At 56.6% G+C, this 26,934-nt stretch overlaps 3 protein-coding genes across 19 annotated transcripts in view; 2 read left to right on the forward strand and 1 right to left on the reverse strand.

Moving 5' to 3' along the window:
- The window catches only part of Ell (elongation factor for RNA polymerase II), a 44,494-nt gene extending 40,895 nt beyond the window's left edge, over positions 1-3,599 (forward strand). The window contains exons 7-13 of one of the 4 annotated variants that reach the window (XM_038327476.1): positions 167-254; positions 416-487; positions 565-1,084; positions 2,140-2,200; positions 2,309-2,480; positions 2,750-2,794; positions 2,890-3,599. In XM_038327476.1, the coding sequence (XP_038183404.1) occupies positions 167-254; positions 416-487; positions 565-1,084; positions 2,140-2,200; positions 2,309-2,480; positions 2,750-2,794; positions 2,890-3,006 (1,075 nt within the window). In that variant the 3' untranslated portion in view covers positions 3,007-3,599. Of the gene's footprint in view, positions 1-166; positions 1,085-2,139; positions 2,201-2,308; positions 2,481-2,749; positions 2,795-2,889 lie in introns of all 4 variants that reach the window. The other 3 variants (XM_038327478.1, XM_038327475.1, XM_038327477.1) reach the window with 3 other exon arrangements.
- A 2,203-nt stretch (positions 3,600-5,802) lies between these two features.
- On the forward strand, positions 5,803-8,787 carry Isyna1 (inositol-3-phosphate synthase 1). Its single transcript, XM_038327663.2, has 11 exons — positions 5,803-6,028; positions 6,104-6,232; positions 6,307-6,468; positions 6,663-6,795; positions 6,882-7,075; positions 7,238-7,387; positions 7,465-7,680; positions 7,789-7,953; positions 8,030-8,143; positions 8,220-8,437; positions 8,512-8,787. The coding sequence occupies exons 2-11, from the start codon at positions 6,113-6,115 to the stop codon at positions 8,714-8,716; spliced, it is 1,677 nt and encodes a 558-aa protein (XP_038183591.1). The 5' UTR covers positions 5,803-6,028; positions 6,104-6,112; the 3' UTR covers positions 8,717-8,787.
- A 251-nt stretch (positions 8,788-9,038) lies between these two features.
- Positions 9,039-18,690, reverse strand: Ssbp4 (single stranded DNA binding protein 4). Of its 14 annotated transcripts, none has more exons than XM_038328623.2 (17): positions 18,520-18,690; positions 14,152-14,224; positions 13,973-14,034; positions 13,804-13,888; positions 11,971-12,045; positions 11,394-11,453; positions 11,250-11,319; positions 11,067-11,137; positions 10,915-10,985; positions 10,676-10,721; positions 10,552-10,587; positions 10,416-10,467; positions 10,267-10,337; positions 10,104-10,182; positions 9,786-9,814; positions 9,599-9,706; positions 9,039-9,355 (listed from the first exon to the last, which is right to left on the reverse strand). In XM_038328623.2, the coding sequence occupies exons 1-17, from the start codon at positions 18,573-18,575 to the stop codon at positions 9,326-9,328; spliced, it is 1,074 nt and encodes a 357-aa protein (XP_038184551.1). In that variant the 5' UTR covers positions 18,576-18,690; the 3' UTR covers positions 9,039-9,325. The 14 variants fall into 14 exon arrangements, with proteins under 14 accessions (XP_038184551.1, XP_038184548.1, XP_038184550.1 ...); XM_038328620.2 differs by having other exon boundaries at positions 9,483-9,706; XM_038328622.2 differs by having other exon boundaries at positions 10,416-10,470.
- Between the last annotated feature and the right edge of the window lie 8,244 nt (positions 18,691-26,934).

The raw sequence follows: 26,934 nt of genomic DNA on the forward strand, positions 1-26,934 counted from the left end.
TGCTGACCACCCACACCTCAGCTTGCCAGAGCAGGAGTCCTCCCTGAGGACCCAGGTGGGCTCCGCCTGGTGAATGTCGCGTAGACAGCCCCTCTCTGGTCTGGGGAACTTGGCCCTCCGGGCGCAGATGCAGTACTAACATAGTGCCTCTACCACTCTCCTGCAGAAAGCTGTGTCAGCCACAGAGTGCCAACTCAGACTCCACTGCCTCCAGCCCACCCCAGGAGCACAGCCGCTCTGCCTCACCCTCTCAGGTACCTGTCTTAGGGTGGATGAGTGTAGGGTCTTCATTGGTGCCCCACAGCCCTATGTGGCCAACATCCACTGCCTGAGCCACACTCCCTCGGGGTCAGAGGGTGTCTTTCTGGGTGGCCATATGCTTTGGGACCTTGTCCTCACCTTCCAGTGCCCACAGTCATGTACCTACAGAATGCCTGGGAGTGTCTGCCTGCCTTCCCTCCTGTCACTGACCAGTCGGGCAGGATTGGTAAGCCCTGCCCAGCTGTGTGCGGGCACCCCCATGTGGCCACAGCAGACCCTAAAGGTGGCTTCTGGTTCCCACAGGCTTCTCTGCTCACTTCTCAGAAACGACCTCAGTCCACAGACTTCATTGACCCCCTGGCCAGCAAGAAGCCCCGCATCTCACACTTCACACAGCGAGCACAGCCCACCCTCAATGGCAAGCTGGGTGCCCCCAATGGCCACGAGACCCTGCTGCCCACCCTGGGGTCCACCCCTATGGACACCCTCAGCTCTAGCCATTTGCCCCCACGACTGGAGCCCCCAAGACTGGAGCCCCCACGGACCCATGACCCCTTAGCTGATGTCAGCAATGACCTAGGCCATAGTGCCCAGGACTACAAGCACCAGGAGGCCGCCCAAGCCCCAGCCCCAGCCTCAGCCCCTCACCTCAGCCTGCCCCTGCTGACGGACTTTTCCCAGTCTGAGCGACCTGCTGGCTCCTCGCACACCCATAGCCGACCCAAGAGGAAGTCCAAGAAGCACAAAGACAAGGAACGGCCCCCTGAGGACAGGCCCCCCGCCCCACAGCCTGATGCCCCTGCGCTGCTCCCAGATACCCCAGGTCAGTACCATCTTGTTGTCTGAGTCACTAGGTGTGGGGTGTGAGAGCATCCCTGGGGGTAGGACCTGGGGTACTGTGACTGGCCACCAGCCTGCAGCCCCAGGCAGGGGTGCCATGGGAAGCACTAAGGTGCCCTGGGCCAGAGAGGCAGAGAGATCGTGAAGAGAACAGCTATGTCCAGGGAGGACCAAGGCACAGACGGGTGGACTGAGCCAGGGAGCAATGGCTGCTGGGACAGGAGGATACCATGAGGAGTGAGGCAGAGGCCTCCAGAGCCCTATGTCCACAGTGTGGTGAGCGCATGGGTGTGGCGTTACAGGGCCTGTACTGGCTTTGTGCTCTGTTAGCGCTAGGCACTCAGAGCCCTTGTCCGCCTGGTCAGCTCCAGAGCACAAGACCTGTGGTCCAGCACTGCAGGTCGGGACCCTGAAGCCTAGGTTGGTTTGGCTGAGAGCATTTGGTTGAAACAGGGTATGTGGGGACTTTGAGCTGTTAGTCCAGGGAAGCAGCAAGTGTACCCTATCAATCCCTCCATAGAGGGTAGCCCAGCCTACAGAGTGACAGTCCGTAAAGGAAACCAAATAAATGAATTAAATGGCTGGAAAGTGGTGCTCTTCCTGGCATGCCCAGGCCACTGCTGCACCTTGCCTCACCCCTTCATAGGTTCCACCAGCTCCTGGTCGTAGGCTTGGTCGGGGATCCCATGTGGAGGAACCCCTTCTGACTGGCCCAGCCTGCAGTGGTATCTGCAGAGGGTTAGGGCCCAGCCATCTCAGTGTTGCTGTTTGCAGGTGCTGCCAGAGACCGCACCTGCCCGGTTGTCTGCACAGTCAGGGTTTGTCTCCTGCCCGGTACAGACACTGAATATTCAGAGTTCTGTTTTTGGCTTCAAGCCAACCTGTCTAGAGGCCACTTGTAGCCTGGACAGTGGGTCTCCACTATGGTCAGCTGGCCTTGTCACCTGGTCCACTGCTAGTGCCAACTTGTGGCAATCTAAGCATGGCTTGCAACCTCACACACACTGACCCTGGACTAAGGGTGCATTGCTCATGCAGGTCTGAATGGAGCCTGTGCCAGTGTCCCCACGTCTACTTCTGAGACCACGGACTATTTGCTGTGAGTATGTTACCTGGGCTGTGTCCTACCCAGGCCCAGACACCTGCCTGAGCCAGGTGCTGCCAACCACTGTGCCCTTGAGCCCCAACAACCCTTATCGTCCCTCAGGAAATACCCCGCCATCTCGTCATCAGAGCAGCGTCAGAGCTACAAGAACGACTTCAATGCTGAGTACAGCGAGTATCGCAGCCTGCACGCACGCATTGAGCAGATCACGCGCAGGTTCACGCAGCTTGATGCACAGCTCAGGCAGCTGAGCCAGGGCTCCGAGGAGTATGAGGTACTGCTAACTACCCATGCCCAGGGTTTGACCACTAGTCCCTGCAGTAGGGCCTGGGCAAGGTCAGAGTATGTGACCTGGGCTGAGTGCTACCCGCAGGAGGTCTTGTAGCACACACAGGTTTCTGGGGCATCTACTTCACCATTTGTCTTCCCCAGCCATGTCCCCTGCACCCTTGAAAGAACTGCAGGAAGGCTGTGCTCTGCCTGTGTAGGTGCTTCCTCAGCTTCCCAAGGCGGGTCCTAATTAGTTCTTGCTGTTTCCCCCAGACAACTCGTGGACAGATTCTTCAAGAATACCGGAAAATCAAAAAGGTGTGTGAGGCAAAGTGGGTGCTGAGTGGGGAAGCCTGCCCGGCCCAGGGTTGCCAGGCGGATGTGTCTCACTGGTGGCCCTTGGTTCCCCACAGACCAACACCAACTACAGCCGAGAGAAGCGACGCTGTGAGTACCTGCACCGCAAGCTGGCACACATCAAGCGGCTCATCGCAGAGTATGACCAACGGCAGCTGCAGGCCTGGCCCTAGCGTGCTAGTGGGCAGTCCTGATGCTCCGCCTGCCTTTTCTAGTTTTCTATGAACTCGGCTCTTTAGCTGCCACAGAGACCGTCTATTTTTGTACTTTTTCTACTCTGTGCCTCCTCCGCGGCCCACGCCTCCAGGGAAAGTCAGCAGAGCACCAGGTCCTGGCCACTACAGCTCCCGGCTGTGCCCTCGGCAGCATATGGTCGTCAGCCCCCACCCCGCACACACACCTTCATGTCACCCCGAGGCTGTGTGGTCCTGTGCTGCTGGCCTCACTCTGTTCCTCCATCCATTTGTGGGTCATGGGGTCCTCTCTGCTGGGTTCCCTCGGGGTGGGGGTGGGGGCCTGAAAGTGGTGCCTTGCTTGCCTTTTCCAGGGCGCAGGCCTGTGGCCCCCAATTGCTGCTTTCTTACTGTGCCTCGTCTTCTCATACCCCAAATCCTAGGGGCCGTTGGTGTGTGTGTGCATGTGTGTGAGAGTGGGTTCTGAACTGTGCACATTCAGAGAAGCTACGCTGAAGATGTGCTGGGGGCGGCAGGGTCACTCCTACCCACAGTTGCAGAACAGGGAGGGCAGAAACTAAAATACAGATGTCTATTTTTTGTTGTTGTTATTGATTTTTTCGAGACCTGGTTACTCTGTAGCTTTGGGCCTGTCCTGGAACTAGCTCTTGTAGACCAGGCTGGCCGTGAACTCACAGAGATCCACCTGCCTCTGCCTCCCGAGTGCTGGGATTAAAGGTGTGCGCCACCACCGCCCGGCCCAGATGTCTGTTTTTCTAAACCTCTGGATGGCTTCCAAAGAGCCTGGCAGCCAGGAAGCACCTGCCTGGTCCAGTTCTACCCCAGACAGCTATTAGCTTTCCTATGGGATCCCTGGGGTCCCCAGACCCTAGAGGAAAACGACACTTCAATGTTTAAATGACTGCTGGTTTCTAAATGGGGCTGGGCCAGATTCTGCACAGTGCGCTGCGCAGTCTCTGGGTACACCCAGCCCAGGCTGCCCCTTTCCTGCCCTGGGAACTCCACCCAGGGACTATCAGTTGAACTGCTCTGTTTTGTTGTTCTGTTGTCTGTCTGAGATTTATGAAGGGAGGGCAGGGCCAGGCTCTGGAACTGCTGGTGCTGGCAGGTTAAAGATGGTCTAACTTATTGGTGGTCTCCGCCTTTGGACTGTACAGTGGATAGTCTACTTTGAGCCATGGACTTGGTGTTTACAGTCTTCACTTTTGCCAAAACGTTACAATTGACAGGAGAGACGGTGCCTTCTTGGGACCCTTTCTCTGAACCCGTCTTTTGTACACTAAGCAGGTGAACCGCCGACTTTTAAAGTCTATAATAAATTTGATGGACTCAAATCCCTGCTGTGCCTTGTGTATGTCACTGAAGGGTGTGGGGTGGTCCTAAGTGAGCTTAGCCCAGAGCTCCCTGTGGTGAGGTGAGGGGTAAGGCTGGGCAGGTAAGGGTGCTCGGGCACATACAGAGTTGGCTCTCCTGCAGCACCAAGGCCCGCAGGTGAGGAGTTAAGGCCTGGTGAGGAGGAGGTGTCGTAGCTCCAGCCACTGAGGATGGGGCAGGAAGACTTCCTGGGCCTGTTTTAAAAACAACAGTGCACACAGCAAGAAGTGATGGTGTGTTTTAAGCTGTACTCAGCTGAGGCCATGGAACTGAGTGGTGGGCTTGGCCACCGATGGCCACCTCCAAGCAGATAGCAGAGGCTGGGTCTGGGCCAGGGCAGAGTCTGTGAGCATGTTTGTTCTCAAGGGCTGGGGTCAGTCTGCCTCGAGACCTTGGCTGAACTTCTAAGAGTTCTGAGGCGGCTGAGGGGGTGGAAGGAGAGCCAGGCGCCCTGCGGGCTGCTGTGTACCCACCACTTGGGAACAGCATGGCCATTCTCGGCCATCTTCGGCCCTGGAGCGGCTGACCCTTTTCCCCCACACCTGACACAATGGTTCCTGAACACACACACACCGCCCCATGTCCAGGCCAGAAGGGACTTTCTCGTCAGCCTTGCTTGCTTTCAGCTCTGGGTCCCTTGGCCAATAAATGTTCCAACTGCAGTCTTCTTGCCCCAACCTCCCAAATACTGGATGACAAGTTGGCCAGCAGGCAGTATCATTACCTAAATCAGACTGATTAGATACCCGCCGTTTCTATTGAAGTACACCCCAAGATGAACGGAAAAAAAAACAGCGATCCTTACAGCACAATCTGGATCCTCTGCCCCCGGGGAGCAACCCCACTCGCATCTGAGCTCCTCCCTGGAGCTTTACTTTAGGGGATGCAATGGGCTTTGCCTGTATTTCTCCCTTGACAATCTCTTCTTCAGGCATCAAAACCCTCTCCAACAGCCCCTCCGGGAATCCTGCCAGGGTCTCTTCACCCGGATGTGCACAGTCCCCTTTCTGTTCCTTCATATTGGGGTTGGTTCAGGTTATTTGGACCAACCACCAACAAAAAACGCCTACGAAGCGCAGCCCCTCTCCCTTTCATGCAGACACTGTGGACGATCAACCTTTTTGGCCCTGCTCCAGCAGGGGAAAGTTTCCGCTAGGAGGAGGCCACTTGTTTTGGAAAGTTCTGGGGTGCCTCCCCCGCCTGCCCGCTGGGTTCCCACGGTCCTTATCGCTGTGCCTGCTAAGGGGGAGGTAACGCTGGCCTGGCCATCCTGTCCCTTCCCGTTGGCCTGGATTAGGGGGTAAAACATACGAGAGCGCAGTTTAGCTCAGCTCCGGGACCACCAAGAGCCCCTCGCTAAGCGGGGCCCCGCCTCCCTGACGGTGGCTGTCGCTCATTGGCTGCCGTGGTGTCCCGGTACAACGTGAGTGCGCAGCGAGCCAATGCGCACGGCGCTCGCGCCTAAGGCTGCTTCCGGCCACCTGGGTCCTGAGCGCCTCGAACCCTGGGCCGCTCGTTACGCCAGCAGGGGCGTGGCCGGGGCGTGGCCTTGATCCTTTTCTCCGCTGCCCGCGCACCCTGGTGTCCCGCGCTATCCGCCTCCGTAGTCCTAGCCCACTCGGAGCAGGTGAGTGCGGTCCTGTCCTGAGGTGTAGGGTGTGCCCCGGGCGGAGGGCTCGCGCTCACCGGCTTTCGCCCACAGGTCGCCGCGATGGAGCCCGCCGTCGAGATCCTGGTGGACAGCCCGGACGTAGTCTACAGCGCCGAGGCCATCGAGGCTCGCTATGAGTACCGGACGACGCGCGTCAGCCGCGAGGGCGGCGTGCTGCGGGTGCGCGCGGGGCCCGGGCGGCGGTGGACACCGGGAGCCCGAGGTTCCGCCACTCATTCCCCACCCGTCCGTAGGTGCAGCCCACTGCTACTCGCTTCACCTTCCGCACCGCCCGGCAGGTGCCCCGGCTCGGGGTCATGCTTGTAGGCTGGGGTGGAAACAACGGTTCCACGCTCACCGCGGCCGTGCTGGCCAACCGGCTGCGTCTGACCTGGCCCACGCGCACTGGTCGCAAGGTGGGGGTCCGGGCGCTGGGAGAGGGGTTGGGGGGGGGAGGACCCTGAGGGGCGGGGCCATGTGAGGTGTGGGTGACGTCATTTTCGGTCTTGGGCGAGAGCGGATGGGGGGCGTGGCCTCTGGAACTTGCCGTCCCAGCGCGCCGGACCCCTACCCCCTCAACACCCTACCTACTCCTCTTGCTGCTCCCCAGGAAGCAAACTATTACGGCTCGTTGACCCAGGCGGGCACCGTGAACCTGGGTCTGGATGGGAACGGCCGGGAGGTGTTCGTGCCCTTCAGCACGCTGCTACCCATGGTGGCCCCCAACGACCTGGTGTTTGACGGTGGGCGGCTCCTCGGGGTGGGGTGGGGGTACGTGTGGGAGGGCCCAGGGTACAGGATGGGTTCAGTGTGAGTCCCCACAACCTAGGCTGGGATATCTCGTCACTAAACCTGGCCGAGGCGATGCGGCGCGCACAGGTCCTGAACTGCAGCCTGCAAGAACAGCTGTGGCCCCACATGGAGAGCCTGCGTCCCCGGCCCTCTGTCTACATTCCTGAGTTCATCGCTGCCAACCAGACAGCACGTGCAGACAACCTCATCCCTGGCACTCGTGCACAACAGGTGGGAGCCTCGACTTGTTCCCCAGCTCAGTCACCTGTTAACTGGCCAGTAGTCCCTTCCTTTGGCTACATACCCATCCCCACCCACCCTGTCCGGATGAGTAGCCCACGTCTCTGGAGGGCTTGGACAGCTTCCTCCTACACTAGCCCCATCTTTTCCCAGTTGGAGCAGATTCGAAAGGACATTAGAGACTTTCGATCCAGCGCAGGATTGGACAAGGTCATCGTGCTGTGGACCGCCAATACGGAGCGCTTCTGTGAGGTGGTCCCAGGTCGCAATGACACAGCTGAAAACTTGCTGCGTACTATCCAGGTGGGTGTGCGCCCAGGATTCCTGGGGATCAAGGACAGTCCGGAGGAAGCCTTGGCTGATTGCCTGTCTGCCCTCAGCTTGGCCTGGAGGTGTCACCGTCCACACTTTTTGCCGTGGCCAGCATCCTGGAGGGCTGCGCCTTTCTCAACGGGTCCCCACAGAACACGCTGGTACCTGGTGCCCTGGAGCTGGCTTTCCAGCGCCATGTGTTCGTGGGTGGGGATGATTTCAAGTCTGGTCAGACGAAGGTCAAGTCTGTTCTGGTTGACTTCCTCATCGGCTCTGGCCTGAAGGTACCTGGGGGCTTCATGAGGTGCCAGGAAGGAGGCCAGGACCTCGGGTTGGTGAGGGTACTATAGAACCGGGCGCACCGCATCCACAGTATCTTCATGACCACACAGACCATGTCCATCGTGAGCTATAACCACTTGGGCAACAACGATGGGCAGAACCTGTCTGCACCACTGCAGTTCCGCTCCAAGGAGGTGACGAAGAGCAGCGTGGTGGACGACATGGTTCAGAGCAACCGTGTCCTCTACGCACCAGGAGAGGAGCCAGATCACTGTGTGCGTGGGGTTGTGGGGGGGGGGGGCAGGGGCCTGGTGCCGTGTGACTGGGCTGTGACCTGATGCACCTCCACAGGTGGTGATCAAGTATGTGCCCTATGTGGGTGACAGCAAGCGTGCCCTGGACGAGTACACTTCGGAGCTGATGCTGGGTGGGACCAACACCCTGGTGCTCCACAACACCTGTGAGGTACGGAGGGTGGGGGTGGGCGGGGTGGGCACTGATTGCCAGACCCTTGTCATACCCTTCGCCAACCCCCACCCAGGACTCTCTCTTGGCGGCGCCCATCATGCTGGACCTAGTACTGCTCACAGAGCTCTGCCAGCGAGTGAGCTTCTGCACCGACGCGGACCCTGAGCCTCAGGGCTTTCACCCGGTGCTGTCGCTGCTCAGCTTCCTCTTTAAGGCCCCACTTGTGCCTCCTGGCAGCCCCGTGGTGAATGCACTCTTCCGCCAGCGCAGTTGTATCGAGAACATCCTCAGGTGCTCCTGGTGAAGGGCAGGGCAGGGCAGAGCAGTCCCGGGGCGGCCTTGCTGAACCCACACTGTCCCCGCAGGGCCTGTGTGGGGCTCCCGCCCCAGAACCACATGCTTTTAGAGCACAAGATGGAGCGCTCAGGCCCAGGCATCAAGCCAGGAGAGATGGCGGCCACCAGCCCGCTGTCACATAAGAAAGAGTCCACACCTGCTGCCACCAATGGCTGTACCGGCGATGCCAATGGGCACACACAGGCACCAACACCAGAGGTGTCCACTGCTTAAAACAAGTAATCCTTTCATCCAACCCATCATTATCCCCAGGACCTTGCCAATAAAATAAAGGGTCCCCATCAGGCAAGCGTCTTTGTGGCTTTTTACCAAGTCTTAATGTGTAACTCTGGCTATCCTGTGTATGTTAACCATGCTGGCCTCCACTCAACCCATCCACTTGCATCTGCCCAAGTGCTGGGGTTAAAGGACTGTACCACCAGCCCAGACCCTATGTTCTCCTTGTAGATGTGATAGGCTTGCAACTTCACCCCACCCATCTCATCTGGGCTAGGACTGAGGCCATAACTGCTGGTCAAGTGAGGGACACCAGTGGTACCAAAAAGACAAAATCGAATGGTGTTTATTGGCTGTGCCCCCCACCCCCTCTCCAGCCCCGTGACAGCGCACAGTTCAGAAGGCCTGCCCTTCTCTGAGGTCCTTGCACTGTGTGCGTGTGTGTGTGTGTGTGTGTGTGTGTGTGTGTGTGTGTGTGTGGTTTTAGAAAATGATAAAGTCCTTCGTGGGGGGCCCTGCCGGCCATCCAGGCTGAGCTGGCCAGGAGTCCGGGTGGAACGCGACCCCAGACCTCTCCAGCAGGACACTGGGCGCAGACCAGGGCTATCACACGCTCATGGTCATGCCGGGGGAGTACTGCGGAGAGAGGGCGGCGCGCGGGCGCGGCTCAGCTCCGGCCGAGGCTGGGGCCCGCCCTCCCGGGGACAGGGGGGGAACCCGGGGAGGGTGGGGAGGAGGGGAAGGTGCCGCGCCGCCCCCCCACCTGGCCCTCCGCGGTCACGGTCTTGCTCTGGCCCCGCGGCCGCCCCGCCGGGGTCTGCCCGCCAGGCCCCTCCGGCCCGCCGCGGCCGCGGGTGGGGAGTCGACGCAGGCGCTTACGCTTTCGCTCGGAAACGGATGCAGGAAGGTCCCGGCGGCCGCCATCTCGCTGTCGTCGCGCGGGGTCCCCGGGGCGTTGCTCAGGCCGCCCACAGCGCCAGGGGAGTTCTGGGGGCGGCGCCGATCAGCGCATGGGTCCCCTGTTCCAGGTCACCTGCCCCCACCCACCCAGCGTGCACAACCTCACCTTCGGCAGCCCGTCCATATCACCCGAGCCTGCGGAGAGACAAGAAGCTCAGATGCTGGAACGGAGCTCAGGGACAGGGTATCCCAGGGGCTCTCGTTCCCGTAGCCTGGGGACAATGGAGGGTGCAGGCGTTGCGCTCAGGGGCCACCCGAGAGCTTGGGGGCAGGGGTTTCTCAGAGCCACCCCTCCCATGGCGTGGAGGTCAGGGCACTAGCGGAACTAGGCGCCGGCGACCAGGGATCCTCGTAGCCTTTAGTCCGGGGCCTGGGGGTCGCGGCGCCCGCCGATGAAGCCGCTAGGTGGCGCCCGGCCACTCACCCAGGGATCCGTTCATGTGGTGCGGCTCCATTGCGCTCATAGAGGCCATTGGGCCCTCGGGGCCGGGGCCGAGCGGGAACTGCGGGCACAGGGCAGCGTGGGGCTCGGGCCGGCCGCCCCCCGCGGGGTCCCCGTCGGGTGAGGCGCACCGGCCCCCACTCACGTTAGCCCTGCCGGCGCCCGGCCCGATGGGGTTCATGATGGTATACATGTTCTCGCTGGAGTTGGTGGAGTCTGGGGGGACAGCAGGGACTGCGTGGGCGGGTGTGTGGGATGGGAACCCCGGCCCACCCCAACCCGTGTGCTCCTTACCTCCAGGGCTGGGCATGATGGGTGTTCCGGGGGCGCCTCCTCCTGCGGGTCCCTGCTGGGAGACATGGGGACTGTGAGACGTGGCTTGTCTGGCCTGCACCCTTCAGGTCCCACCGCGCACCTGCAGGGAACTCACCGTGTAGCTGCCAGGAGATGAGGAAGCGTAGGGGATCTGGGAACAGGCAGGGACAACTGTGAGCGTCAGTGGCAGGCAGCTGGCCCGAACCCTCCTTCCCCAGCTCACCCTGCCTGCCACTCACCGAGTTACCGCTGGGACTGGCCCACGGGCCACGCACCCCTGGACCCCTGGAAGAGATGGGGGCGCTGCAGCAGCCCAGGCGCCCAGGGCCCAGCAACCTGTCATTCCCTAGGGCTAAGTGATCCTTTTGGCCTGTTTCCCCTCCGGACAATGGAATAAACGTTGCCCAGGTTGTCCCTGAATACATGGCCTGCCTCTAGGCTGAGTGACCACAAGCCTGAGGGTACCCTAGGGCCTTACATGTTCATGGATGGCAGAACCTGGTTGGATGCAAGAGAATTGGGTGGGGGCCGCATGCCAGTTCCATAGCCCTGTTGAGGCAAACGTTCTTTTGTCAGAAAGTACCTAGGGCGTGGCCTTCCCGCCCCATAGTGGGTTGGGTGACCCCTTACCTGGGGCCCAACACTGGCCATGCTCCTCGGAGGTGTCACTCTCTGCATGGAGCCTCCCAGGCTGGGGTGCCCTGGGCAAAGACATAGGAAGAGGGCTTGGACAGATATGGACAGCACATCCAAAAGGGGGCTTCAAGAAAGGACGGGTCCCGAGGAACAGCAGCTGGAGAGTCTGCTACTCACCTTGTGCGCGTGGGGAGGGGTCCATGGCACCAGGGATGATGGGCTGGGACCCAGGGAGGCCCACAGGAGGCTGTGGGGTGGGCACGGTACTGAGTTGAAGGCGACACCCCTACCCAGCTCCTGTCCCACCCAGCATTCTCTCACCTGTCCTGGCATCCTTAGGGTGGGCCGGGCACCCCCTGGGAACCGTGATGACATGAAGGGCTGGAAGAGGGGGTGGGAGTCAGCAATCTTCCTTTCGTACTTCCCCTAAAGAAACCCTGTTTTCTCTTACGCCTGGGGGCACTGTGGGGGCAGGGGCCTCCAACCTTGCTGGTCCCCTGCCTCAGAGACAGATTACAGATCACAGCCAGCTGGTACATCTGCAGGAGGGAGCAGTGCACGGTCCAGCATGTGTGAGGGCCCTTACTTGACTGTGGAGTTCACCCCTAGAATTCTGGGAACAGCTACACATCTCGAGGGTGAGTGGAAAGCTAATGAACCCCAATGGAAGGGGAATGGCGGCACAGCCTGCAGTTAGCAGATGGCACAAAGGGACTTGAACAGGATGGTGGAGCCAGTGGACACCAGTGCTCAGGGGCACAAACTCATGCCTGTCACTAGCAATGACAAGGTGCACACATGTTCACATCCACTGTGTCCACAGCCTTTAAACAGAATTCCAGCCTGCAGCTTACCCTTACCTCAACGTGAGGATTAAGGAGGCCCCAGGCAGCCATACCTGAAAGAAGCCTGGTGCCCCCATCGGGTCGTTAGGGGCCATGGCGCCCATCACAGGATTGGGGGCTGCGGCACTCTGCAATATGAGACACCAGAGGATGTGAGAGCCATGACAGGTGACTTTCTGAACAGGGTTCCCCCTCATCTTTGCATACAGCCTGGGGACAGCTATCATCCCAGTCAAGCTGGGATGTCAATCAAGACCAGAGAAAGGGGTGAAGTAGTGTAGCAACACCTCCAGACTTCTAAGGCTCCCCTCATCTCACCTGGACTCTGTTCTCCTGGTGGCATAGAGGCCCTCTCCCGACCCACACCCCGAATGTCTAGGCCAGTCCTTGCCCCAAGGGCCCCTTCCTTCCTTGTCCTGCACTGTAGAGTACAGCCACCCCTCCAGGACGGAGGAGCAGGAGTGTGAGGAGGGTCCCCAGACCACAACCCTCCTCAGGTGGACGACAACCAGGCTTGACAGGCTCAGAGCTGGGGTTGGGGGTGTGGGGTTGGCAGGCCCCTTCTGCTGTCCCCCTCTTCTCACAGCCTTCCCAGGTGGCTATGCTGGCTAGCATAGACATATCTGGGACTCCGTAGGTGGCTTCTATGATCTCTGCAATGGGGACAGCCCCACCATAGCTCAGAGTCAGGTCCCCGGTGACCTGTTCCTGCAACTCTGAAGTTGCTGCAAGCATTCTGGTCTAGCCCTAGGGAATAAATGACAGTAGCCCACAGCGAAAGTGCACTCTCAAGGAAGCCCCAAAATCATTGTAACTCCGGCTGATTTAGGGGTTGTCATGGCCAAAGCCCCCCCCACCCACGCCTGGCCTATCCCCCAAACGCGAACACCAGGTCCCTTGATGCAGAACAGCTGGGCACTACGGGAGGGCGGTCTGAGCCGGAACACCCCACCCCCGCCCGTCAATCATCCCACAGCGGCGCCGCCGCCCGCCTGCGTTACCATGACGACGGGCAGGGCTGCACTAGCGTTTCCAGGAGACGCCAAGGTCGGGGCCGCAGCAGCGGGCACCAAGGACCAGTCTGCTCTGGCCCCGCCCTCCGACGCCCACGCTGCCATAGCAACCGGCGCCTAGGGACTGCTGTGCGGAGGCGAGGAACGCCTACTGTGCCAAAGGGAAACTGAGGCCAGGGCGTTGGCCTGTAATCCCAACTCTACAGAGGCGGGAGGTAGCGGAATCTCTGTGATTTCAAACCCAGCCTGAGCTACATAGGAGTTCCAGGATAACAGGACTACTTAGTGAGTCCGTCTCAAATAAAAACAAAACAAAAAATTCCAGGAGACTCAAGAGACCACTCACTGCTCTGGCAGAGGCCCCACGTTCAGGTCCAGCACCCACATAGCGGCAGCTCATTATAATCTGTAATGATGCCCTCTTCTGGCCTTCACAGGCACCAAGCATGCACATGGTGTACAGACAGACTTGCAGGCAAAACATTCATACACATAAAAGTGTTTTTTTAAATAATAAAATTTTAAAAAACAATAAAGAGGGGGCGTGGTGGTGCATGCCTTTAATCCTAGCACTCAGGAGACAGAGGCAGGAGGATCTACAGAGTGAGTTCCAGGACAGCCAGGGATACACAGAGAAACTCTGTCTCAAAATAAACACACAAACAGCCAGGTGATGGTGGCGCAGGCCTTTAATCCTAGTACTCAGGAGGCAGAGGCAGGAGGATTTCTGTGAGTTTGAGGCCTACAAGAGCTAGCTAGTTCCAGAACAGGCTCCAAAGCTACAGAGAAACCCTGTCTCAGAAATAATAATAGAAAAAATAAACAAACAAAAACAAAAGAAGTGGCCCAGATTCCAGAATCCTGGAGACTCACATAGTCCTGGAAGACTTTGGCCTCACTAGTCTGTTCACAGGCTTCTCTGCGGTCTGGCGCTGCGCAATAGAGGTCCCAGAAGACACTGCGGGCAGCAGAAGGAACAAGGTGATACCACGTACCCGCGAAGTTCCCGCTTCCTTCCATTAGCTCCCACACAGACGCGTACCACCACCAGGAGTGCAGGAAGCCAGGGGGTTCGCCCAGGGTGATGTTCTTTTCCCAGCGGATCTATCGGGAAGAGGATGAGTGAGGGGCAGGCACCCAGGAGGGATCCGACAACCCTGCCAGGGACAAGCAAACAATTCAGGACAATGTGGGGTGTCTTGGCAGAGGGGACAGACTCACCTCGGACAGGAAGGTCTGAGCCGACTTCTGTGCACCTATATGCAGCAGGTATTCATACACATACAGCGCAAGCCTGCAGGCAGGGTGGGAAATAGTTCAGGTCGCTCGGCAGAAGGGCACCCAGGGGCCGCCCAACACAAGGCCATGAACAGGTTCCCCAGCCAATCCATCTAACCCGCAGAGCTTCTGCCCCATACTAGCTCCACCAGCTGAAAACAGCTTCTTCAGCTCATTGACTGTAGCAGCCAGCTCCCATCCATTCATCAACACGCCACATAAACGCCCCTCACCCCAAGAGCCCCATCTTCATCTTCTGTATCCAGTGGTGGCTGTAACTTTTCCTTCCCTGTAGAGTACTAGAGGAGACAGTCATTGTGTCTCTGGGGAATGAGGAGTGGCAAGGCAGAGCCTCCAGTGCCACATGCCACCACCCGGCCACTACCCTGTTTTGCCAGAGTCTGCAGCCTGCTGGGACTCTCTTGTGCCATGGGCCACCACGGTGGGCTAGGACATCCCACCCACCCTTCCGTGCATGGCAGCTCTCATCCCAAGCTGGGCACTGGTTCCTCTCACTCTGAGTGAGAGTCCTCTGAGTGCCCCCATCTTCCCCCCAGTCCCTATAGGGCATGAGAATAAAGGGACATGCTGGACGCTGGGGACCTGCAGGGTTCCAGGGGCCTCCCCAGCTGTCCTTGCCTGACCCTCTCTGGCTGAGGGCCTCAGCCTAAAATAACCTGCCTTTGACTCAGGTCTTGCTCTCCGTCTGCCTTACCCTCTCCACCCTCCCATGCCAGCATGCCTCCCGCTATCTCATTTCTGCCCCAGGATTCACTTGGGAATGGATGCTGGGCCTTTGCACCCCCAGCCTAACCCCCATGGCACTACCCTGCACCTTGATATTCTTCCTTTATCCATCCATCCGTCCGTCCGTCTGTCTGTCCATCAGTCTGTCCATCATTCCATCCATCCATCCACCCGTCCATCCATCCATCTGTTCGTCCATCTGTCCATTCACATGCCCACGCATCTGTCCATTTGTCCATCCATCCATCTACCCACCCTCTACTCATTCACCCACCCACCCATCTATTTACCCATTCGTCCACCTGCCCACGCATTCATCCATTCCTCCATCCATTTGACCACCCATCTGTCCATCGGTCTGTCCTCCTTATGCAATAGCACACCGGCCATCCTCCTAGGTCCAGGTGGCTCCCTCAGACACACACAAGTGGACCAAGAAGGGCTGAGCTAGCAGACAAGAAGTCCATGTCAGGATCATGGTAAGCTTGGCCTAGATGAGCACTGTGCTTCAACCTGTATAATATGTGAGTTGTTTGGGATGGCAGCATAGTCAAGGTGGCAGCCCAGCCCTGGCGCCCTCCAGATAGCCAGGAAGGAGCTGTGGCCACCAGAGCCCACCATTTGGTGGTCAAAGACTAAACTGGGCATGATAGGGGTGAGGTAACAACTGACGGTCACTCCCTACAGCCTGCCCACCAGTGGCCACTAGCCTTCCCCTCCCCTCTCCCTGCCCCTGCAGCCACCTGCTCCCTCTCAGGGACTGGATGTCACAGGGTGAGCAGGATCTCTCATGGCTGGCACAACAGGGAGCCCCAGCAGCTGGAGGGACACACAAGGCCAGTCTCAAGTGTGCTCAACCATTCCCTTTCCCCCCAGCTCTCAGCTCCACACAGCTCCCCACACTGCTTCCTCCAGGCTGCACTGTTTGAACTGCTGCTCCACCGGCTCCGCCCTGCCTCCTGCCCCTGGGCCTCTGCCTCGGCTGTACCTCCCCACTCCAGCATCAGCAGTCCAAGGTGCCATATCCACCTCCGCCCTATGCCCACCCTCCCCTTACTGTCTCTAACCACTGGGGTAGGCGCAGACATAGGTCCTGAGACTTGCATCCACTGGCTCACTGTCCTGGGCCAGCTGAGCCTCTCAGATTCCCCCAATTTCCCTGTGGCAGAAAGCAAGCAGACTGAGGGATCTTGAGAGCCAGGACAAGCTCAGCGCATTCCTGCTAGAAGTGCTGAGTGACCTGGAGCGCAGGCCTGGGCTGCACAGCATGACAGCTATGTGTTAGCTGGCTGCCAAGGCCCAACACACCACTGCCACTGCCACCATGATTGTGGGAATCACTGTAAAGGCCACCCCTACCAGCACCCCTCAGGCAGGTTGCTGGGAGCCAACAGAAACACCGCCGTCAATATCTAGCCTATCATCAAAGGTCCTTCCTTGCTAGGTGTAACCTGTGTCCAATGGAAGGTGTCCTGTGCCATCCTGAAGGTTTAGAGAAGCCACCTCAATTTCTGGGCAGCACCACATAAATGCATGCCCACCCGTGGTCAGCACACACACACATACTCCACTTACACAGGGTCCATTCAGACCCCAGCCTCAACCTCGCCACCCAGGTAGACTTTACCCAGCAGGTGGCGCACTGCTCACCTGGAGCCGACTCCCCGCTAGACATACAGGCGTGCAAGGCTCTAGGTGCTGAGGGGACAGGCAGGGCAGGTGGAGGCCACAAACAGGTGAGTTCAGGGTGACCCTCACCCCACTTTTCAGAAGAGAAAAACCAGGGCTGGGCCAACCAGTATTTGAGACACAGGACTTGGAAGTCCTGAACCCAGAAAGGCTAGCCAACCACAGTGCAGATCCACCTGCCTACCATCTGTGAAGACCTCACGGGACAGATGGAAGACCCTACACCAGTAGGCCGAGAAGAGTCCTGCTTCACGGGGTCTCATCTACAAGGACTGCCCAAGTAGGCCTTCCGCCCACCCCAGCAGTCCCACGCCTGGCTGGCCTCTTCCTGTTCTCCGTGAGCCCAGGCCAGACGCACTTCTTCCAGACACCCTTGATAAGCAGTTGGCTTGGATCCTCCTGCCTCAGCCTCCCTGTGGTCCACAGCACATCCTCAGCTCCCTGCCTACTCCTACCACAGGGCCTTTGCACACGCTGAGCCCGCCTCCTGGCCTGCCTGAGGCTCCTGATGGTCACAATGGCCCTTGCTCTCTGGACCTGCATGTCCTCTCACAGAGGTCCCAGACTGTCAGACCCCGACCCCTGCCTCATCACCTCCCGAGCTTAGCACAGGACTACTGACTATGTGAACTATGTCCAGGCTGGGGACTGACCAGGTGTTGCACGACCGAGCCAGACACCCCCTGCTTCCCTCATGGGTAGCAGCCTGATGCCAGGGTGGGTCATTGAGTTTACTGACCACACGTGAGGCCTAACCACAATACAACAAGGGAGGCCTGAGGGGCCAGCATCCATGGCATACCCGGCAACCCAGACTCCTCTGTGCAGGTCATCCGTCTCATACCCCGGGCTGTGCTGGGCAGCTCAGCTTCTCGGTGGCCATACAAGTTTCCATGCAGGCTTGGCATGCTTACCTCACCTCCAATGTGTGTGCTGCCCCCAGCATGCTTCAAATGTTCACACCTTCACCAGCTCCCCTGCATGGGCACCCAGGGAAGGAAAGCCGGGCACCTCAGCTTGCCCACCTTGGCCACTCATCCTGCATCTCCATCGCAGGGCAGTTTGTGGCAGAAACACTCTGGCCCACCTAAGGTCACTGGAGGTAGCCTTCCCTCCTGCCCTGTGTCCTCAACTTTGCCCACAAGCGACAGTGGAGTTCAGTTCAGGTCACACATGCCCACGCAAATCTCACGACCTTCAGGCTCCCAACACCTAGAGCCCATCAACCTCCTCAAATCTGCAGGTCTGGGTTTGTGTGCATGGGACCCCCGCCCTGAGACTTGCAGCTCTCCATAAGCCCCATGGTCTCGGGGCCCAACCCAGGCCTGTGTGATCCCAGAACCATCGGGGTCTCGCAGCCCTCAGATGCTGTGCCTGCGCCGGGCATCCTGTGCCTGCTGCTCACCACCAAGGCGCCCTGCTCGCTGCTACAGCACGGACTCCTTAGAGCTCACAGTCCCTGATACAGCACCCATCCACTGCTGTGTGACTCCTTGATCTCCTGCGCCCTCAACTGTCCTGAGATCCCCCCAGGACCCCTGAATCTCCCACACTGCAATCTCATGCCTTCTGTTTCTCAGTGACCCTGAACCCCTGGAACTCGAGTGCTTCCTACATATTCTGCCCTTTGTGTCTTCCGTGACCCCATATGGGGCCTCAGGCCTCGCACGCCCACAATCATACACCCTTGAGGTCTCTTGCGACCCCACAAGCCCTTTGACCTCATGTGTACCCCTGAAATCCCGCTCCATTCTGATTTTCGGTAATTCCATGAGCCCTCCGGATCTCGTGTATCCCCCTGAAATCCCGCACCCTTCTGGTCCCTCATGACCGCACAGTCCCCGGTCCCGCGTGGCCCCCGAGCCGCGCACTCACTTCTCGCGCGCCTGGCCGTCCGAGGGCGCGCAGCCCTTGCCCGCCTTGCCGTACATGCTCCGCACCTGTCAGGCGCGCATGGCTAACGCCGCCCGCTCCCCGGGCTCCGCAGCCATGTCCGCGCGGGAGCTGCGGCCGCGGGTGGGTTCTAGCCGTGCTGCCCTCCGCGGGCTGTTCCGGGAAGCGCGCCGCCGGCGCCGCCGCGCGCTCCCGCCGCTCTTAAAGCGGCAACGGCGGGCGCGCACGCGTAGAGCCTGCGGGGTCGGCAGAGCCCACTAAACAGGCTGCGAGCGACTTAGCGCGTCTACCGTACCTCCCTCAACCACGCGGGAGACACGATCTAGACACTGCCATGCCTCCAAATAGGGAAGCTGAGGCAGGAGGATGACTGCGAGTTCCAGACCACTTTGGCTGGGGAGCGAGACTCACAGCTGCACAGATTCGCGGGGCTGTGGGTATCTCGGCTTCGACTCGGAACATGTCTCCTGGCCTCAAAGTGCATGCGCCCACGACATTCTGCATCCAGAACATACATTGCGAGCCCAGATGCAGCCCGGCCAGTTATGAGGAGTTCCATTCATCTTTTTCTTTTCTTTTCAGAGGGTTTCACGTAGTCCAGGTTGGTTTCGAACTCAAAAAAGCAGCAGAGGACGACCTTGAACTTCTCTGTTCCTGCCTCAGCAACCCTGACCCTGAGATGACAAGCGTGCCCTGCTTAGCCTGGGTGGTGTGCAATGGATGGAACCCAGGGCTTTGTGCATGCCAGCGTGGACCAACTGAGCCCCAGTTCAACTATATTTTGTTTTTCTGAAAACGAAAACGTGTCTTCACTCAAAGGCAGAGGCCAGCCTGGTCTACATAGCGAGTTCCTAGACAAAATACATAGTGATACCATGTCTCAAAAGTCAAATCTAAACAAAACAATGTCTCGAGTATCCCAGGCTGTCCTCCAACTCCCTATGTCACTAAGGCTATCCTTGAACTGGTGATCCCCCTGCCTCCACCTCTGGAGTAGGGGAGTGACACGCGTGCTCACTGGGCCGAGGGCGTGCTACCCCCAGCCCCCACGTACACACACATTCATAACACGCGGCCCCGTGAGCGCACGTGTGGTCGTGGCGCCTGGGCGTGTAGGCGAATGATCGCTGTCCCTGCAAGTGTTCACAGTTGGACGGCGACGGTTTTTTGGGGGGAAAGGGGACAGGCAGGAGATTGTCCCAAGTAGGTCTTCAGCTACCGAAACGTCGCGTGGTGCAGTCACGGGCACAAGTTTCCTATGGGACGTGTGTGTGTGTGTGTGTGTGTGTGTGTGTGTGTGTGACAGTCTGCAGGTCACCGCGGTCCTGGATGGCACGGGTGTCCCTGGTGCAGGCAGATCCCCTTGCCCGGGCCTCCCCGCCCCCACCCTGCCGGCGGGCGGGAAGCCGAGACGTGGAGGTTCCCGGAGCGCAGGAAAGGCTGCTCGGGCGCGCCCCGCCTCCTCCCCCAGGACTCAGCTGGGCGGACGCCGGCCTTTCCCATTTCCTGCCCGGCCTGCGCCCCCTCCCTTTACCCCTCCCCCTGCTTCCTCTCCTCGCGGCGGGGCTGGCGAGTACTGGCTGCCCGAGAGGCCGTCGGGGAGCCTGGGCCATCGAGGACAGCACTTTTTGCAGCCTCTGCTGGTGGCGAGTGTAACCGCGATGCATAGGTTTTTTTTCCACCCTCATCTGTGTCCCCAAGGTCCAGCGCTGCCCGATTTCCCCTCCCTCAGCCACAGATATTTGATTAAGTATCTTCATCCACACCCGGTGCTGTTTATTGAGCGCCTGCTGTCTACCGGGCTCTGGGGACCCAGTGGAGATACTTTGCTATGACTCCTGGAGCTGAGACTCCGCCGCGGAAAGCAGGCGACACATTCTGGGCAGGGGGGAGTGGGGGACGGGCGGCGGCGAGGCGAGGTCGGCTGGGCTCCTGGAGGCGGGCGCAGGGAGGAGGGAGCAGGGGGCGCCCGCAACCCTGCAGGCTGCTGCGGGAGGATCTGCGGGCGAGAGCGACTGCGCCGTTGTCATGGCAACCGGGGCGCTCCCAAACACATCTAGGAGAGTCGGGGGAGCTGAGCATGCAGGATACACACACCCAGTTTGGACCTAGCCAGAGGCTCGCCCAAACGAGAGAGAAGCAGGGTCGATACTGAAGGACGGGAAACGGGTGCTCGGAGGCAGCAGAGCGGGGGTCAGGATAGGCGCAAGGGCCGAGCAGCTTGCCTGGCTGTCTGTACGGTTGGGTGATATTTATTTCAAGCGCCACCTTGTGAGGCAGGGCTCAGAAAACCATTCCCTTCGGCCGGCGAGAGGGCTCAGCCGGTAAAGGCGCTTGCCACCAAGCTTTATGACTTGAGTTCAACCCCTAGGACCCATATGGTGGAATATGTTGCCTAATCTTGTGACTTTCACACACATATACACTGAGACAGTAAGTAAATGTTCGTCAAATAAAAGCGACAGGCTGGAGGCGTTTGAAGCCTGATCCCCTTTCCCTTGGGTGTGGTAGGAACCAGATCGCCTGCTTTGTCAAGCGGATCTGCTCCCCAAAGCACGCGGAGGCTCTGGCCAGCGATCTGGCTCACAGAAGACAAACCTAGAAGGGTAAATCTTCCCTTGGGCTTCCTGCCCGAGACGGCCCCGTCCACCAGAAGAGCCGGCTCCGCGGCGCCCCCGTGTGGTCGGCAGTGGCGCTGCAAGGCTGCTGCTCCTCCCTCCTCCCATTCCCTTCTCCGTGTCCCTCCTCTGTCCTCTCCCACAGGCCTTCTCTGCCCCCTCTAGATTTCCCCTAAAGCTTTGGCTGTCACTAAAATTGACAGCTGGTACCCTCCCCCGCCAGGGGCCACAGCGTGGGTGAGCGGAGCCGCGTGGACCCTGCGCCCGCACCCAGCGGTCTCAGCCCCGCCCAGCTGTGCGTAGGAGGAGGCACAGCTGGAGTGTGGCTGTACTCGGAGACCGTTTCCTCTCCGCAGCTGTAATTATGGGTAATTTTCTAAGTGCAACACAAAAATTAAAACCCAAACACCACCGGGAAGGGAGCAACCGCAGCTGCTGCACGCGGCGTGCCGGGACTGCACTGGGGGCTGGGGCTTGGGTCCTGGAGTGGAGGGAGGACGAGAACCTGGGGCGATCTGTCCCTCAGCCTCTTGGAGGTGCAGGGTTCCGAAATTCGAGGTATTGGGGACAGAAGTCTGTGTGTGCTGCGGTGTGGCCCTGTTCAGGCCCCGGCCAGCGGGCGGCAGGTGAGGAAGCCCAAGGGTCGCCCTTGCCGTACCGCAGCCCAGGAGGCAGGCTTCTTCTGTGGCTCCCGCCGCCCGCACTCTGCCCTGCTCGTGAGGACTTCTGAGCCACACGGATCCTAGGACCACTGTGGGACAGGGAGACCCGTCTGGTGTGAGCCGCTCCCCTGCAGGACCGAGCCCTGTCGTCCATTCCGCCTGACCTCGGGTCCTCAATTCAGCCACAAGCACGGGGCTTCATTCTTTGGCTGAGTCCTTCCAGCAGGCGTTGGTACAATTTGTACTGCAGAGGAAAAAGCTGGCTCAGTGTGACAAAGCAACCTGCCTAAGGATGCACAGCAGGGACCAGAGACTGGATGCTCATTTAAGGGTGCGTTGGTAATGCATGCCCCCCTCGCATGCTCTCAGTTCATGTGAAAAGCACTCGATAAGTATTTGCTGAGCAGACGAACCAGCAGCCGCTTTCTCCGGGACCCCTGGGGGCCTGGGTTTCTTCAAGGTTGTCGGGTTTCTTGCTCCCTCAAAGCAGCCAGGGGCTGTGGTTCCATATGTGGCCACGCGATGACAGCAGAGAGGCCTCCAAAGAGCCTCTTGGTCTGGCGCATGCGCCCACTTGGGCCTCCAAATAGATACACAATGTTTAGATATCCCAAGGCGCCATCTCCAGCCTCAGCCCCCCAACAGGCCAGCGCCACCAATTTGGGTGCTAATTAGCAGCTTTCCAGTCACTGGTTCAGTGGTTAATCGCATTGGTTGCAATTCCAGAGCACCCACATGATTGCTCATTTAACTGTTGCTAATCCCAAAGATGGGAGGAAAAAGATCACTGACCTACATCATCATGGCCAAATTAGTTAAAGCAACCAATAATTAAAACAAGATTTTTATTCCTGAAGGCAGAGGTCAGCACTGGCTGCAGGGGTGGGGTCTCTAAGTAGGGGAAACAGGCAGGGTTACAGAAATAGAACAGGACGGAAACAAAGATGTGGTTACAAGGTAACAAGGTAGTCATAGCTTTTGAAACAGAGGTAGAGTGGCAAGATGGTTATCAACAACTTTTGAAACAAAGACATAGTTGCCATTATTCCTACAGCTGGCAGCCCAGAACCGTTTGTAGCTAAGGGTGCAGCTGGGGCAGAGCCTGACCCTTGAGAAACAGGTTTAATTATAAACAGGTTTAATTATAAACAGGAATGAGCCTACTTTGCCTTTACTACAAAATGAATTTTAAGCCCAAAAAAACAGGCAGGCTGGTTCTTCAAGCCTCCCTTGGTGCCCCTGTCGAATCTTTAATAGGCTCTTAGAATTCTTTTGTTGTGGTTGTTGTTGTTGTTTTGAGACAGGGTTTCTTTGTAGCTTTGGAGTCTGTCCTGAAACTCGTTCTGTACACCAGGCTGGCCTCAAACTCAGAGATCCATTTGCTTCTGCCTCCCAAGTGCTAGGATTAAAGGTGTGTGCCACCACCACACGGCAGGTCTTAGCATTCTTTATGGGGAGGGGTCACAAAATTTGAAATTGCTCACCCATAAATTATACCTGTGTAGTTAACATAGACAGAACAAGCATTTTAAGGCCATATCATCTTGGACTTACAATAGACTCTATATGTAGCCATTTTGACTGTTTCATCAGGGAAGCCAGTGGTTGAGGACAAGGGTGACTCGGCCTCCTTTGTAACTACTTCCATTGAAATGAGGAAGCTGTTGTCAGGGTCCAGGGAGGCTGAATGCCAGGAGGGCAATGGGTATTTATCAAAAGCTTAGGTTACCAATCCTGCTGAAGAAACAGGGACCAACCATATCAGCTGGACTGGTTCATGTCTGCTCTCAGCAAGGCCAGGACATTGGGGTTTTGTAGGACCACCTGGGGCTGGCATGGCGTACATCACCTTTGGAGCAGTTTGGAGTCCACAGCTGAGTTCAGGATTTTTTCTGCCAGCTGAGGGGAACTCTGCAGGGATAAAAGTTAAAGCTAGGGTGCTTAGAGGGAACTCTCACATTTGAAGATTCCCGCTCAGGAAAAGGCAGAAGGCAGGGAAGCCCCTTCAACCTGTGAGGGGTGGGCCCACGTCTGAAGACTCTCTACATCCTGAAGTATATGTTACCATTGTTTGTACTTTGTGTTGAAATTCAAAATATCTAGCAAGTGTCTGTAACACAGCCGGAGAAGACTTACACCCTGGGGTCATAGCAAAACCTATGATTTGGATTCAAAAGTATGAATACTTTTTCTTCTATCCAGAGGGCTGGATATAGATGGGACAGAGACATTTTAGCACGAAGAGAAGTAACTCTAAGTCTATGTGTAGGAGACAACCAGAGGAAATTTAAAATTGTGAGCTGTGACTGATAGTAGTGGTCAGTGTCACCAGCTTATGAGAACTGCACTGAGAACCTGGAGCTCACTACCAGGCTGGCCTTGCCCCATCCTCCTGCCTCTGCTTCCTGAGTGCCTGTACCACCATCACCCAGCTAAGTTTGAATTTTCTTTAGTTTTTTTTTTGTGGATGTGTGTTTCATTTTTTATTGATATTTATTGAGCTCTACATTTTTCTCTGCTTCCCTCCCTGCCTCTCCCCTCTCCCTTCAATCCTCACCCAAGGTCCCCATGCTCCCAATTTACTCAGGAGATCTTGTCTTTTTCTACTTTCTACTTCCCTTGTAGATTAGATCTATGTAAGTCTCTCTTAGTGTCTGCATTGTTGTCTAAGTTCTCTAAGATTGTGGTTTGTAAGATGGCTTTCTTTTCCCATTCTGTAGGCTGTCGTTTTGTCTTGTTGACTGTGCCCTTTGCTTTACAGAAGCTTTTCAGTTTCAGGAGGTCCCATTTATTAATTGTTTCTCTCAGTGTCTGTGCTGCTGGGGTTCTATTTAGGAAGTGGTCTCCTGTGCCAATGTATTCGAGTGTACTTCCCACGTTCTCTTCTAAAAGGTTCAGTGTGGCTGGCTTTATGTTGAGGTCTTTGATCCATTTGGATTTGAGTTTTGTGCATGGTGATATCGGTCTATTTTCATTCTTCTGCACGTTGAAATCCAATTATGCCAGCACCACTTGTTAAATATGCTTTTTTTTCTTCATTTGATATTTTTTGCTTCCTTGTCAAAGATCAGGTGTTGGAAGATGTGTGGATTGATATTCGGGTCTTCGATTTGGTTCCTTTGGTCCTCCTGTCTGTTCTTATGCCAATACCAGGCTGTTTTCAGTACTGTAGCTCTGTAGTAGAGTCTGAAGTCAGGGATTGTGATATCAAGTTTGAATTTTTGAAATCTTAGCATAATAATGGCATAGAGTAACTTATATTTATATACCTAAAATCATTTTTAGAGCCTCATACTTTATTTATATTTTTATATAATCAGATGTTTATAACTAAAATTATTTTTTTAAATAAAATTTTATTTAGTATTACAGTGTTCTGGATGCATGTATGCTTGGATGCCAGAAGAAGGCACCAGATCTCATTACAGATGGTTGTGAGTCACCATGTGGGTACTGGAAATTGAACTCAGGACCCCTGGAAGGGCAGCCAGTGCTCTTAACCTCTGAGACATTTCTCTACCCATCCCCCTTTTTAAAAATTAATTAATTAATTAATTAATTAATTAATTTAGTATATGCCTGCCCACCAGAAGAGGGCGCCAGATCTCACAGATGGTTATAAGGCACCATGTGGGTGTTGGGGATTGAACTCAAGACCTCTGAAAGAGCAGCCAGTGCTCTTAATGTTAACCTCTGAGCTATCTCTCCAGCCACGCCCCCCCCCCTTTTTTTATACTAACACTAACTCTTTACATTTTTATTTTTTATTTTATTTATTTACTTATTTTATTAATGTTTTGTTTTTTCGAGATAGAGTTTTTTGTGTAGCTTTGGAGACTGTCCTAGAACTTGCTTTGTAGACCAGGCTCAAACTCACAGAGCTCCACCTGCCTCTGCCTCCCAAGTGCTAGGATTAAAACGTATGACACCACTGCCCAGCATCTTGAATTATTTTTAGACCTGTATAATTTATATAAGCTTTTAACTCTCTCTTATCAGTTATTTGCCAGTAGACATAGCTAAATGGTTGATTACTGAGAACAGCCATGGCAAAGCCGGTTCCATCAAACAGTAAAAGTCACATCTGAGACCTGTTCTGTTTACCCCTTAGCATGAACGAAGCCTGTTAGTAGAACATCCTGTGAGTGAGTTTACCTTTTTTATAAGGTAACCTGATAGATTGAGAAAGGCCAGGTCTGGCTTTTTACATGGAATGTTTTAACCAGGGAGCTGCTGCTGAACTCATGACACTAGAGCTGGCATCAGCGACACCAGAGATGTAAGAAGGGTAATAATAGCAGGAGATAATCCAATGGCCTAAATATCAGTGACTATGTCACACCTACCCAGACCTGAGATGGTCACACTAGGCTCCAGTGGTCTCGGTGGCTTCCTTGGGGAAAATGGCTGTGTGTCTTCAGCTGTCCTACAGGACAGCACGGGCCTTTCTCTGCCAGACCCAGGCCTAAGAGGAGAAACCTGGGGACTGACCTCTCGGGGATGACCCAACAGGACCTGGGATGCAGGCGAGGCATAGGGCAGTTCGCCCAGTGGCTAGTGTAACTACACTCCAGGTCGAGTCATTGTGCCTATTGTGTTCTTTGGAGACCACAGGGTCACTGTTAGGAGCCTCCATCACAGAAGGGCTTTTTCCACTAAACATTGTGAATGCCATATTCATCAGATCTTTGAAAACTTTTGTGGGCCATCTATTAAGTGTACCTGATTTTAAATAAACTTTGTTTTCAGTTACTTCTTCTAGGTTTGACTTCGAAAACATCTCTAGCAGGCTAAATAAAGCTTCCTACCCCTCAGAAAGGAATTACAGTTTTAAAGAGTTTGATCATTTCTATGATGACTATCAATATCAATATGTGCATCTTAATCACTCTAACAAGCTGGTCGCTTCTATAAGACTAGGAATTTAATTCCTATTAAGCTTAGCATAAAAAATACTATAAGGCCAGGTGGTGGCGCACGCCTTTAATCCCAGCACTCGGGAGGCAGAGGCAGGCAGATCTCTGTGAGTTCAAGGCCAGCCTGGTCTACAAGAGCTAGTTCCAGGACAGGCTCCAAAGCTACAGAGAAACCCTGTCTCAAAAATAAGTAAATAAATA

This window comes from Arvicola amphibius, chromosome 4 (assembly GCF_903992535.2).
Source record: "Arvicola amphibius chromosome 4, mArvAmp1.2, whole genome shotgun sequence".
Taxonomy (NCBI): Eukaryota; Metazoa; Chordata; class Mammalia; order Rodentia; family Cricetidae; genus Arvicola; species Arvicola amphibius.

Bases quoted from the DNA above. Each gene is read 5' to 3' on its own strand.
- Isyna1 (XM_038327663.2), top strand. From the start codon at position 6,113: ATGGAGCCCGCCGTCGAGATCCTGGTGGACAGCCCGGACGTAGTCTAC. The intron at 7,388-7,464 runs GTGGGTGTGCGC...GTCTGCCCTCAG, and splicing joins ACTTGCTGCGTACTATCCAG to CTTGGCCTGGAGGTGTCACC. The intron at 8,144-8,219 runs GTACGGAGGGTG...ACCCCCACCCAG, and splicing joins TGCTCCACAACACCTGTGAG to GACTCTCTCTTGGCGGCGCC.
- Ssbp4 (XM_038328611.1), bottom strand. From the start codon at position 18,575: ATGTACGGCAAGGCGGGCAAGGGCTGCGCGCCCTCGGACGGCCAGGCG. The intron at 12,046-13,803 runs GTGAGTCTCCAG...CTCATATTGCAG, and splicing joins CCAAAGTCTTCCAGGACTAT to AGTGCCGCAGCCCCCAATCC. The intron at 10,588-10,675 runs GTGAGTGGCAGG...GCCTGTTCCCAG, and splicing joins CCAGTCCCAGCGGTAACTCG to ATCCCCTACGCTTCCTCATC.